Genomic DNA, 14,184 nt, shown 5'->3' on the forward strand with positions numbered 1-14,184 from the left:
GTACATGTGTATTTCCGAAGTGATTGAAACCCTCTTATGCATGTAAATTTTTTAAATAGTCTCCTAATGATTCTTTACATAAATGAGTTTTAAAATGTTCACATAAAATGTAATAGCCTTAGCCTATTTTCAGCTTCATAGGTTTAGACTTCATTGATTAAAAATGAGGCTGTATTATGTATTGGCTTGATAATCTGTTCAGTCTGCAACATGCAAAGAACATAGGCAAATAGGCTTACCTTGCTGGTAAGTAGCTCACATTCTAATCTAGGAGACATTCTGACGTACCTAAATTTACCACGTCACCTCTTCTTACATGAGCCTCGTGCCAAATTTAAAACTTGCATGTTGCCATGAACCTCCTTCTATCGGCCTGAGTGCAGGCTGCCTCCCTCCCTTTCTGAGTGACTCCTGCCCACCCCTCAAGGCTCACATGCCCTTTGGAGCCCCCCAGTTTTTCCTCTGGCTGCAGCACAGACTTCCCTTTATTTGAGATTCAGATTAACTACTTACCAACCACTTCTACGTGTATGTCTTGCAGGCATCTTGCCAGCCACCTCTACGTGTGTGTCCTGCAGGCCTCTCCGAATACTTTTGTTCTAAACAGAGTGTGTTATCTGCCTCAGTTGTTATTGTTCCTGTACACACTCATGTTGTTCTTTTTTGTGTCTGTGTCCAATAATTTGATAAATGTGATCAGTTAGAGCCCATATCCTCTGCCTCATACTTCTTAAACCTGGTCGTTTAGGGAAGATAAACATTACTTTTAGTTGCTGAAATTTTAAGAGTAGTGACAGGAAAAATTAGAAACAATGCACACTTTTTAAAAAATGATTTCACTTTGTCATGGACTCTGGGTTCAAATCCTGGCTCTGCCATTTATAACATGTGGAACCTTGAGCAAGTTACTTTATCGTCTGTGCCTCCGTTTCTTCATCTATGAAACGTGAATATTGACAGTATGTGCCTCAGAGGGTTGCTGTAAGAATTGAGTGAGTTAACACTGGCATATACTCATCATTATGAGTTTGTTAAAGAAAGAAGGGAAGGAGGGAAAGGAAGAGTAAGTGTTAGACATCTGATAATATGACAGTTTTTAAAAATGAAGTTTGATTGGAAATATAAGAAATGAGGGGTTGCTTTCAAGGCTGTGTGGTAATAGTAATTTTTTTAAAAAGCTGTTAATGAGACCTGGGTAGCTCAGTTGGTTGGAGCTTTGTCCTATACACCAAAGGTTGTGGGTTCAATTTCTGGTCAGGGCACATACCTAGGTTTCTGGTTCGATCATGGTTGGGGCGCATATATGATTAATGTCTCCCTGTCTCTCTCTGTCTTTTTCAAATCAGCAAACATATCCTTGAGTATTAAAAAAAAGCTATTAATGAAAAATATGAAAATAGTCTTTAGGTTTTTGAGCTGTTTCAAACTTTAAAAAAATGCTCTTTTAAATCTCAAGCCCTACTTTAATTGCATTTGAAATGCAAGGCAAATAATCTGACTTTTAAAAATAAAGTTAAAACACCCTCCAAACAATAGGATAAAGCTTTGCTTTGTTTTCACACCATCCCCTACCTGGAGAATCAGTGTTTAACTGACAGCATAAATAAATTTATGTGTACAAAATCTTCAAGTTTATAGTTTTATTTAAGTTTTTAAAAATCATTTTAATATACTCTAGGAAATAGAAGGTAGGAATATTGAAAATCATCGCTTTATTTAAATGAGGCAGATGTTTATAGTAAAAACATTACTACGTGTCTGAAATAGAAATTAATTGGAAAAATTCAGTTGCATTAAATTGACCCCTTGTTGCCGTTTCCTCATGTCATAATATTTATGCAAGTAAGCTCAGGATAGGACAAATTCATACCTAAGTTTTACATTAGAATGAGGTTTTATTTCAAAAACCTAATTCTGTACTTGTTCCACTGTAAATTGCTAGCTTAATAGATTTTTAGAAGGAAAAAAAAAGGCAGTCCTTTCAGGTAACTGTTTTTATGGAGTTATTCCCAGGTTTTTGATTTCTTTTTTGACTGTCATTAACAACAGTTTACCAGCTAAGTAACAATAGGACGTTTGATTCTTAATAATTCCTTAAAATAATTTCCTTACAATTCCTTTAAAAAAAACAAAAGGATTTTATTGGTGTTTGAATTTTAATATTCCTTTGTGAAAAGGGTGTTTTGTAAAAAATGTCTTAGGAACACATTTAGCATGAAAAGAGTACAAAGTTTCAGTTAATGCAAGATGAATGAGTTCTGGTGCAGACAGACGAGGAAGGACCCTGCCCTCAAAGAGCTTATAGTCTCATGTGGGAGGAAACCCAATAAGGATAATACCCTAGATACCTTTAGAAGCGCTGGTTGCTATGAAGGAAAGGAGATGGGATGATGTGATTGAGAGGAACCGGAGGGTCTACTTCCAACTGGGTGTTCAGGGAAGGGCTTCCCGCAGAGGGACCTTCCAGCCGAGACTAGAGGCAGGGACAACTTCATCCTATGAAGCTGTGGGGGAGGGTTTTCTGTAACTGCACTTTTATGATTAGGCCAACCATAATCACATCCCCTGACTGTTTTCTCAGTTGTTCTTCATTTCAGAGTCCTTATTTTTTCTTAATTACCCTTTTTAGGGTTTGTTTTGCTGTGACTTTATGTTTGTGAGACAGTTTGAACTCTTAAGCGTTGGGCTTTCCTGCTATTCTTACTTTATTCTGTAGTGTTCACTCTTAGAAACAGAACAGTAGTCTCCACAAATCTTTCTTTTGCACATATTTGACCCTGTAGGTTTAGAAGAGACAGTATTAGTATATGTAGAAGCAGAGATTGAATTTCTGTAGTCTGGACAACAGCCGTCCAACATCCTCCTCTTCTGACCCATACTGTAAAAACCCTGAGAGACCTGGGAGCCTTCTTCTCAGAACCGTTATTACATCAACTCTGTGTCGTTCAGCTTAGCTACCTTGGAACTCTTCTAGCTGAAGCTGTATTTTTCTTTTCGTTCCTAAGAGGGCATTTTTGGTAAAGTTCCCATGAATTAAAAAGTGGAGAACCAAGTTCATTCATAAGCAAAAGTAAGTAGGAGTGTTTTGTTTCCCCTTATATAGTAGTTATATGTTATTACTGTGATATTTTAAAATATCAGTTATATTTTGAGGACTTTGGTTCATGAATAGAAAGAATGAAACTATGTATCTTTGTAGTGGTCCTTAAAGTTGGCACTTTCTAAAAGCTCAAGTGTCTATATGTCATCTCACTCTGCCCTCCAGCCATGCTTCATTATGTCTCGGTGGGATGGACTCGGGATTGCATGCTGTATCATCAGAAGGAAGAAGAAAATTGGTCCCCCAAATGCCTGCTTCTCAAACAGTTCCCATCATGTCTGATCCGAAGTACGTGGAGGGTACTTGGCTTGTAATCTGTGTCTTCTTAGGAGCAAGACTGGGGAGCTTTGGAGAGTGTCTTTCCAACTGTGGTTTGGTCCTAGTGCCCCAGAGCCCTTCAGAGGCTCCCAGTGTCTGGAAACAAACTCAAAGGATCACAGGACAGGGGCAACTAGAGTATCTGTCTCTAAGTAGTACTTGTAAAAGTGGTTGAAGTTCATCATCTCTGAACAAAAATACAGACCATAAGTGATTGTTCTCAATGTCAGGAATGAAACGTATAAAAAGTTTGAAAATCGTGTTAGGTTATTTAGCAAAATATTTTAGGCTTTTTGGGGTTTTTTTGCTTATCTGCTATTGATCTTTTAAGAAAGTTAATTCTCCCTCAGTTCAAGAGTGAGCTGTACTGCCCTTTTAATTTTTGAAGTGTGGGTATAAGAGAAATTAATTTATTCTGAGCTAAGTATTTGCTCTGTTAAAAACAATTAGTTTACATGGTTTTAATTTATGTCATTTCTAGTACCTTTTATGTAGACAGTTAACAGATTGAGAAAGTGTTTATTGCTGGAAAAGGTGACTAATAGGATAGGGAGGCTCATTATTTCACCGTCCCCAAGATCATTGTGTACATCTCACTTCAGGGTATATGGCCACTTTTCTGCACACTTTTCTGAGTCCATTTAACTAATGTGGCTTCAATATAGACAGGCTGTGCGTGTACATATGTGTTTAATGATCCCAGATCATGGCTCTAGGCTGTTATTTTGTTAACTTGGAACTTCTATTCCAGAATTTGCCGTATGCACCACTCTACCCTGGCATTCCTTCTTGAAGACCACACTCACAGGTTCATGCTTTCAGTTGACTGCTTTTGTTTTTGTAGAATGTAAGTTTTTAGTTTTGTACAGAATTTCTCTTCACCTAATTTTTTGGTTAGGTAGCTACTTACGTGGTATAAACTGTTGTAGTCACTGAATCTGAAAATACAACTAGCATTTGTCAAACTCTTCAGCGACAGGGATTCTGTTAACAGTTTCAGTGCCAAGCATCTGCATTCCATAAAGCAGTAGAATAAGTGGGACAAGAAGCTCGCTCTATTTACCTCCCAGAGTTTATTGATTTGTGTTGCAGGTGATTACTTGGGCCTCTGCTCTGCCAGGTACTTAGGCTTTGGGCACAAAGCAGTGGGAAGATTAGCAGGTCCTGCTGGTACCAGTGGAGTCATAGGTTGGGAGGCCTTAGGAATAGAGGCTCATTCAGTTCACCTCAAGTCATGGAGGATTTTTCTTGTAAGAATATTTCAGGATTACAGTTACACTTCTGGGTCTCCTGGGAGGAGAGGAATTAAGACAAATCTAGTGGAATATGGTTTGGGAACTGAGGGGATTTCTGGCTTGACAAGAATGAAGATACTCGCAGGACATAGGTGTCTCAGTCTTCCACTGCCGTGGCATTTGGGAGAAAGTCAAAGCTATGTAAAAAATCCTGCAGTTTTCTTGAAGATTCGCTAAGATCTTAGGTTGTATCTCTTTAAACTGTTAGCAATTTAGTGTATTCTTAAGTCATGTTTCATGTTTCTCCAGAAATATAATACATTTCCTATATTTTTCCTTCTATATTTTCCTAGTTGCTAGTATTGGTTTTTGGGGGTTTTTTTTGGGGGGGGGAGATGTAAATTTGTTCACAGAATATTTATAGATTGGAAGCTCTAAAGGTGAAAACTTTTTTTGACCTGTCACATTTTAAAACATCATCTGTTAACTTTTTTTGTGAATTTGTACTGCTGCTTGCTTTGTGTGTTGAAAATGGTAATATTAAAATTGGTAATAGTAGCTCACAATACATAAACATCAATCTCTTACATTTGAATAGGAATGTATAGTTTAGAGGCACTTTCAAAGATGTTTATATTTTTTCTCCATAACCTTCCCTCCCCACGCCCGCCCCCCCAAAAGAAGGCAGGCAGGTCTTACTTTTTGTAAGTTGAGAATTTAAGTCAAAGTTACATGATTCATCCGAGGTTTCACAGAAGGCAGTGGGGCCAGTAGTGGATGGAGCCTTAGCCTCCTGACTCCAGGTGGCACCCGCCCCTGGGTCTCAGCCTTGATCCCCAGTGGCAGGAAGCGTCAGCAGTGCCTGTCCTCGCCTTCCTCCTGTTCCCTTCCCTGTCCTGAGGTTCCTGAGAGAGAGCACCAGGCTGCTCTGCCCAGACGTGCATTGCTTTATTTCCTGCAAGGCAATATGTCATCCTTGGTAATTAGACTAAAAAACTCCGGAAAAATTAAAGGTTACTATTAAATTGCCAAAAGTTTGTGCAGGAAAGGTGTGTTTCATCCCTGCGGTGGGTGTGGAGGAAAGTGCATTGAGGGACTGGGTTTTCGGTAATTGCTGTCAACGCCCACCAGCCAGGGGCAACCGTCTTCGTAAGGGCCCAGTCCTGGGCCCATTTACTGTTGGGAAGTAGAAATAGTAGTCATATAACCTACCTGCCCACAATTTAAAAATTGATATAATTTCTAGCAAAAATATACAGGAGAAATGAAGAAAGCAATTTATAGTAAGTAAGACATGTTTTGGTAGGGATGTGCATCAGTACGCACATGAGGAGGCATGATGTGGTCAGGCTTTCCACTTCATGTGACGTCACAGGAATGTGAGGTGGCACTGCAGCTGTGACATGACTTTTGGAAATGATGCACATCTTTTGTTAAAATTCCAAAGAAAACAAAATACAGCCGTGCTCCAGATTCCTTTAATTTATGTGGTAGTTGTGTTGTGGAAAACTTGGCATATATTAAAACTGTGTAAAATAATCACGTTTGCATAGAGCAGTGTTCGGATCCAGGCTCAGATGGTTATAAACTGACTTTGTTGCACCATGAATGTCCACTTGGATATTTGAAAGGAGAACAGGACAAAAATCGTGGGATTCAGGACAGTTCTTTGTTGTACAGGACTGTCCTGTGTGTCGTCTGCCAAATGCCAAGGATGTCTTCTGAATTACGGTGACAATGAAAAAACTGTCCCACAAGTTCAGAATACACCTTCTAGGTGGCAGTGCCACTTGTGTTGAAAATCTCTGCCTTAAGCACTTCAGAAAGACATAGAAACCGAAGGGACCCCAGGAGAACCTCTCAAACCGTAAGCTCCTAGCGCTCTGATGCCATTGTCTAGAGAGGCTGGAGAGGCAGCAGGAGGAAGTGTCCTCTGTGTTTTCCCCCAAGGCTAAGATCCGGTTTTGCCTGCATCTTGCCTTTATCAGCCTGCACTGTGCTACCCTGCGTTCCTGTGGTTGAAGCTTTTTGCATCCCCTCCATTCCCTGTCTGTGTAGCTTTCTCGGGAGGCTTTCTTTAGACCAGCTTCTGAAGCAGATGTGAAAAATGGGTTTGAAAGTATCCAAGAAAACTAATGGGAACTGTAAATATATGGTAACATACACTTTACCCAGTTTAAGGCTTTTTTGTACGTAATTTGTGACTTGGCAAATATTGGCTAAATTATTTTGGTACATAAATTATGATAATTTTATCTCTTGGATTTTCTCTCTTGGAGGATACAATTTTGCTATAAAGTATAGTATTTTGATAATTGGGTTTGTGAATTACTTCACAAAGTTAATCTTTAATAACAATTCATATCAATATGGAGGGAAATCCTTAGCTATTGTGATTTCAGGAATCAGTATTTTTGCTTTTTGTTCTTTGTGAGGCAGCCTTTTGGTGATAGATGTACAGAAGTTCAGATTCTCCATCTGCCATAGGGTGGCTGTGTGATGTAAAGCACATTAATCAGTTTCTCTGAGCCTCATTGTAAATTGTCCTCATCAGTAATACGGTGATGCTGATGTTTCATGGCGCGGTTGCAAGGACTCATGTAGAACATCTGATGTAGTTTTCTCCTAGTGCTTGCTACTGTGTGTTCATATTTTTCAGGTAATGTAGAATAGGGCTGATGAAAATTTTAAGTCTTTTTTACTTGACCTATTTCCATAATGTAAACATGGAAATTATATTTCCATATAATTACTGTTTTGAAAATACTGAAGTGTTGAAAAGTATTACAATAGACTCATGACATTCTGCCACTAAATACACTGTGTAGTACATGATGTCATTTCTGTAAATAATACGGACAGCGAATTTACCTGCTTCTCTCAAGAAATGAAGTTTTTAAAAACCTCACTTCCTGAGATAACTAAAACCAAAACCAAGAAGAAATAGTGGGCTGAGTTGAGTCTGGGGAGTGGGCCCATGACAGGCTTGAACGTGGAGTGGTACGCTCACACACACCAGCCTGAAACTGCAGCCTGCAATCTATAGATTTGTATGTCATGGACCTTTGGGCTACACAAAAATTGCAAAGCCACATAGCTTAAATCTGAGAATATCGAGGCTACATTGTCCTTCACCTAATAATGATTTTAGTATACATGGGCATTTAAAATTTTGTTCCCCAGTGTTTTCCATTGTAAAAATGATGCTGCTGAATAGTTACATACATACATTGCTTTTTTCTTTCTCTAGTGGTATTTCTTTTTCAATTATTATTTGTTGATTTTTTTAGAGAGAGAGGAAGGGAAAGAGAGAAAGAGAGAGCCATCAGTCTGTTGTTGCACTTATTTATGCATTTGTTGGTTGCTTCTTGTATGAACCTTCAACCCTGATATATCGGGATGATGCTCTAACCAACTGAGTTACCCAGCCACGGGCTGGTGGTGTTTCTTTAGGATGAATCTCTAAAAGTAAAAGTAGAATTACTCTATTAAAGGACATAAACCTTTATGGCACTTGATATAATTGCCAAATTATTTATAAAAATATTCTGTAGATTTACACTGTCTTCAGGTAAGTAGGTTCAGCTGTCTATAGCTAGGGAATTTTTTATTTAAAGTGTTTTGGTGGACACTAAGTTAACATGGGAAATATTTTAATTTGTATTTCTTTGGTTACTAGTAAATTTAAACATTTACTTTTCATATATTTGTGGTATTTCCTCTTGATTATTTATTTGCTCGTATTATCATATTTAACTTGGAGGATCACTTAACAACTTAGATTATTTTCAGGAGTTTGGCTAAAGTAGATTTTTGTCTATAATCATATTCTGCTTTTTTTTTCTTTTAGCTCCAGTAATAAACCGGTTCACAAGGCGTGCCTCAGGTAACTCTATGTTATGGATTTTGCTTATTAATGGTGACATTTTAAAAATGATACCAGTATTGGAGAATAAAGTGTGAAGAGAATAATTTCTATAGAACAGTGATTTTCAGTTGGTGAGCAGCAGCAGGCACATTGGTGTGCTGCCAGAACTTTTAAAACATGCAGTACCCGGCTACTCTGTCAGGGGCACTGACTTTTTTCCCTTAGATTGTCAAATAAAAAACTGGCAACAGGCAACACGACGATATCTGTCCATTGTGAATGAATCAAAATTATACCTATTTTTTTTTTGTCAGATCGACAAAAATTATAATTCTTGGTGTGCTGCAGAATTTTGGTAGTTTATGTGTACCATGAGATGAAAAAGATTGAAAATCGCTGCTATAGAATGATAATTTATTTGTCATTTTCCCAGGAAAATGTAACCTCTGAGATAGTCAAGAATAGGAAGTAATTGGAAATACTCTCTGATTGGCTAAACTTAAAATTACACTGTGCAGTGAGGCTAATATGCCTTTTAAATGGAGATTCTCACCCCAATTTGTTTATTCTTGCTCTTAGTTAGTTATTATGTGCATGATCGATGAGCCACAGTTTAGAAGCAGTATTTAGAAGATTGGGTAAAGGACACTCTAGAAACAGTGATGGATGTGAGTTTTTAATAAGGGACAGGAAAACTTAAAATGCAGATACCATAAGAACTTGTCATCATGTGGCTGTTTAGAATTGGAGCAAATTGCTTTACATTTGTTAATACCCTGTGGTTATTGCTGTCGTCAAGATACCACAGTAACCTCCTACTACTCACAGTGACTACAAGTGCTTCAATTAGGTTCACTACAGGTATTGGGAGAAGTACAGGACACAGCTGAGAGCACTTCTGTCCAGAATGGTTGAAGGAAAGTAAGTTTGGGTATTGAGATGGGTAAACTATTATTTGAAAAACTCACCTCTGTGGAATACTTCTTCTCTGAAGGTAGAGGACAAATGAAGTTTTACCATGTTTGGTTTGAGAAAATTACTCTTTCTTCTAAATATAACTAGATTCTTTTTGTTGAAAAACACAAGATAAACATTTCATACAGTTCATCTTTGATATTTATATAATGCAAATCACTAATTTATTTAATAAAATTACCTTATTTCCCTCTGTGCTATATTCCTAAAGGTGTTTTAAGGTTGAGTTTTATTTTAAATTTGTCAGCCATTACTGATAAAATTTACTCTAATGTAGTGACTAGGTCTATAAGGAGAAAGACCTGAATTAGGAAAATGTGCTGTATTGGGATGGTGTTTATTTTACCCTCCTAATTTTTTGTAATCTCAAGGCATACTTATTTTAAACATTGAAAACAAAGAGTAAATTGTAATAACTTGTGGAATGAGAGATTATGTTCATGTTAGTAAGTCATCAAATTTTATCCCAAAGTAGAGCTGTCGAGAATGATCGTAGTCTGGTTTGGTATATAGTCTTTATAGCAGTGGTGGAAACAAAAGAGGAATGAGAGAATCCATAGGGTGGTATCTTGTTTTTGTGATTTAAAATTCTTTCCATAGGTATATAGTTAAGACTCTTAGAGTAAATTATTTACCTCTCTGTCTAAAATTGTATGACATGAGATTTATTTCTGAGCAAGTTTCATTAGTATTTATTGTACATTACACATTTCAATTGATGAGTTGGGGCTCCGGTAATGTAGGTTACTTTTTTTAAAGATTTTATTTATTTTTAGAGAGAGGGGAAGGGAGGGAGTAAGACAGGGGAAGAAACATTCATTCGAGGGAAACATCGATTGATTGCCTCTCATACACACCCCATCCGCAGACTGAACCTGCTCTCTATTTGCCCTGCTCTGGAATGGAACCAACCACCTTTCACTTTGCAGGATGATGCCCACCTATCGGATCCACACCATTGAGGGTGTCGGTTACTTTTGAAACACTGTTATTTGAGTCCCCCTTCACCACTGAACCTGTGAGCAGTGTATCTCAGCAGGGCTTTGCTGAAAATGGAGAGAAGATGGAATTCGAGCAAAGAAATACACATTAAAGTGATACTGCATTTATTCCTAGAATGACACGACATAGGAAATGTCAGTGAACACAGTAAGAAGCAATTCGATTTAAAGAAAAATAATAGATACCAAGTTCAAGAATCATGTTATATAAAGCATTATACCTTAAAAGGAATAAAAATTGTTACTATAACATTCTGAAACCATTATGATTGTGACATTGAATATAGGAAGGAAAAGAGAATTAATTTATGGAGTGCCCCTGGCGGGTCAGGCACTAACCCTTTTATATATATCGCTAAGCATTTTATATACATTTTCAGTCTTTCAAGCAAGGAAAATAAGATTATGTTTACTACTTTAGATAAAAACAATGGTTAAAAAAAAAAGGAATGGGATTGTTACAGAACCCCCCCGCCCTTGGGTCTTTTGTTCTGTGGCACCAGATACTGTTGCAGAGAAAACATCTCCCTTCCCATCTGCAGTGGTCTTAATTACTCTGGGTTCTGTTTGCTGGCTGCTGATATGAACTGTGGCTCTCAATGCCAGAGTTTGGTAAAAAGGAAAGGAATTATTTATTCAAAGGTTATACAGGTTTAGAGTAATGGAGGAATGTTGTCGTTAAATTTCAAAGTCCCTTTAAAACTCCCACAGACACACATATAGTCCTTGCTTCTCCTGCCAAACCAGGTCAGTTAGGGCTACTGTCTCTCAGGAAAGAAATGGAATTTGTAGCTTGGTGGGGCTCCCATTTTTTTTTTTTAAATACTTTTGGCTTTTATTGTTCAAGTACAGTTTCCTGCCTTTCCCCCCAGCCCTACCCACCACCCCAGCCATCTCCATCTCCCTCCCCTGTTTCCACACCCCCCCCCCCCGTTTTTGTCCATGTGTGCTTTATAATTGACCCTGTAAACCCTTCCCCCTTCCCCCCCACCACCACTACCCCTTCCCCTCTACCCTCTGGTTACTGTCAGTTCTTAATTTCAATGTCTTTGATTATATTTTGCTTGCTTGTTTGTTTTGTCGATTAGGTTCCAGTTAAAGGTGAGATCACATGGTATTTGTCTTTCAATGCCTGGCTTTTTTCACTTAGCATAATGCTCTCCAGTTCCATCCATGCTGTTGCAAAGGGAAGGAGCTCCTTCCTTCTTTCTGCTGTGTAGAATTCCATTGTGTAAATGTACTATAGGTTTTTGATCCATTCATCTAGTGATGGGCACTTAGGTTGCTTCCAGCACTTGGCTATTGTAAATTGTGCTGCTGTGAACATTGGGGTGCATAGGTTCTTTTGGACGGTGTTTCAGGGTTCTTAGGATATAATCCTAGCAGTGGAATTGCCAGTTCGAAAGGCAGCTCCATTTTTAGTTTTCTGAGGAAATTCCATACTGTTTTCCATAGTGGTTGCACCAGCCTGCATTCCCACCAACAGTGCAGTAGGGTTCCCTTTTCTCCACAACCTCTCCAACACTTGTTGTTTGTTGATTTGTTTATGTTGGCCATTCTCATCAGTGTGAAGTGGTATCATTGTGGTTTTAATTTGCATCTCTCCGATGACTAGCAATGCTAAGGATCTTTTCATATGTCTCTGGACCCTCTGTATGTCCTCCTTGGAGAAGTGTGTGTGGAAGTCCTTTGTCCATTTTTTAATTGGGTTATTTGTCTTTCTAGAGTGGAATCGTGTGAGTTCTTTATATATTTTGGAGACCAAACCCTTGTTTGAGGTGTCATCAGCAAATGTGTTTTTCTATACTGTTGGTTCTCTTTTCATTTTAATGCTGTTTTCTTTAGCCATGCAGAACCTATTATTCTGATGAGGTCTCATTCGTTTATTCTTTCCTTTATATCCCTTGCTATAGGGGACATATCAGTGAAAATATTGCTGCATAGGATATCTGAGAATTTCCTACATATGTTCTCCTGAAGTACTTTAATGGTGTCACAACTTATATTTAAGTCTTCTATCCATCTTGAATTTATTTTTGTGTATGGTGTAAGTTGGTGGTCAAGTTTCATTTTTTTTGCATGTAGCTGTCCAGCTCTCCTATCACCATTTGTTGAAGAGGCTATTTTTACTCCAATTTAAGCTGCTGCCCGCTTTGTCAAATATTAATTTGCCATAGAGACTTGGGTTTATTTCTGGGCTCTCTGTTCTGCTCCATTGGTCTATGTGTCTGTTCTTAAGCCAGTACCAGGCTGTTTTGATCACAGTGGCCTTATAATACAGTTCGATGTCAGGTATTGTGATTCCTCCTACTTTGCTCTTCTTTCTCAAAATTGCTGCAGCTTTGGGGGTTGTTTATGTTTCCATATAAATTTTTGAAGTTTTTGTTTTATATCTGTGAAATATGTCATGGGTACTTTAATAGGTATTGCATTGAATCTATAAATCGCTTTGGGTAGTATGGCCATGTTGATGATGTTAATTCTTCCAATCCATGAGTATGGTATGTGCTTCAATTTGTTTGTGTCTTCCTTAATTTCTTTCTTCAGTGTTGTGTAGTTTTCTGAGTACAGGTCTTTTACTTCCTTGGTTATATTTTTTCCTGGGTATTTATTTTTCTTGTTGCTATATCAAATGGGACTTTTTTCCTGATTTCTGTTTCTGATATTTCATTGTTGGTATACAAAAATGCCTTTGATTTCTGAGTATTAACTTTGGATCCAGCTGTTTTGCCAAATTCATTTATTAGGTCGAGTATTTTTTTGGTGGAGTCAATAGGATTTTCCATGTACACTATCATGTCATCTGCAAAAAATGACAGTTTCGTTTCCTCCTTTCCAATTTGGATGCCTTTTATTTCTTTTTCTTGTCTAATTGCTGCGGGAAGGACTTCCAATACTATGGTGAATAGGAGTGGCGAGAGAGGGTATCCTTGTCTTGTTCTTGATCTTAGTGGGAAAGTTTTTAGTTTTTGCCCATTGAATATGATGTTGGCTGTAGGTCTCTTGTATATGGCCTTTATTATGTTGAGGAATGCTCCCTCTATTCCCACTTTGCTGAGTGTTTTTATCATAAATGGGTGTTGTACCTTATCAAATGTTTTTTCCACATCTATTGATATGATCATGTGACTTTTGTCTTTGCTTTTGTTTATGTGATGTATTATGTTTATTGATTTGTGAATATTGTACCATCCTTGCATCCCTGGGATGAATCCCACTTGGTCATGGTGTATGATCTTTTTAATGTATTGCTGTATGTGGTTTACCAATATTTTGTTGAGGATTTTAGCATCTATGTTCATCAGTGATATTGGCCTGAAGTTTTCTTTCTTCGTTGTGTCTTTATCTGGTTTTGGGAGTAGGATGATATTGGCGACATAAAACGCCTTTGGGAGTCTTCCATCGTCCTTCATTTTTTAGAATAGTTTGTGAAGGTGGGGATTAGCTCTTCCTTAAATGCTTTGTAGAATTCTGTGAAACCGTCTGGTCTGGGACTTTTGTGTGTTGGGAGTTTTTTGATGACTGGTTCAGTTGCATCAGCTGTTATTGATCTGTTCAGGCTTTCTGCTTCTTCTTCATTCAGTTTTGGAAGATTATATTTTTCTAGAAATCTGTCCATTTCACCTAGTTATTCAAATTTCTTGGTATATAGTTCTTTGTAGTAATTTCTTACAATCCTTTGTATTT

General features: G+C 37.9%; 1 protein-coding gene across 1 annotated transcript in view; it reads left to right on the top strand.

The window, feature by feature from the left end:
• PRKAR2B (protein kinase cAMP-dependent type II regulatory subunit beta) overlaps nucleotides 1–14,184 on the top strand; it is a 110,063-nt gene that overhangs the window by 13,008 nt on the left and 82,871 nt on the right. Inside the window, exon 2 of the mRNA XM_024558493.3 lies at nucleotides 8,504–8,539. Within this exon, the coding sequence (XP_024414261.1) occupies nucleotides 8,504–8,539 (36 nt within the window). The remainder of the gene's footprint in view (nucleotides 1–8,503; nucleotides 8,540–14,184) is intronic.

This window comes from Desmodus rotundus, chromosome 6 (assembly GCF_022682495.2).
Source record: "Desmodus rotundus isolate HL8 chromosome 6, HLdesRot8A.1, whole genome shotgun sequence".
NCBI classification, from domain to species: Eukaryota; Metazoa; Chordata; class Mammalia; order Chiroptera; family Phyllostomidae; genus Desmodus; species Desmodus rotundus.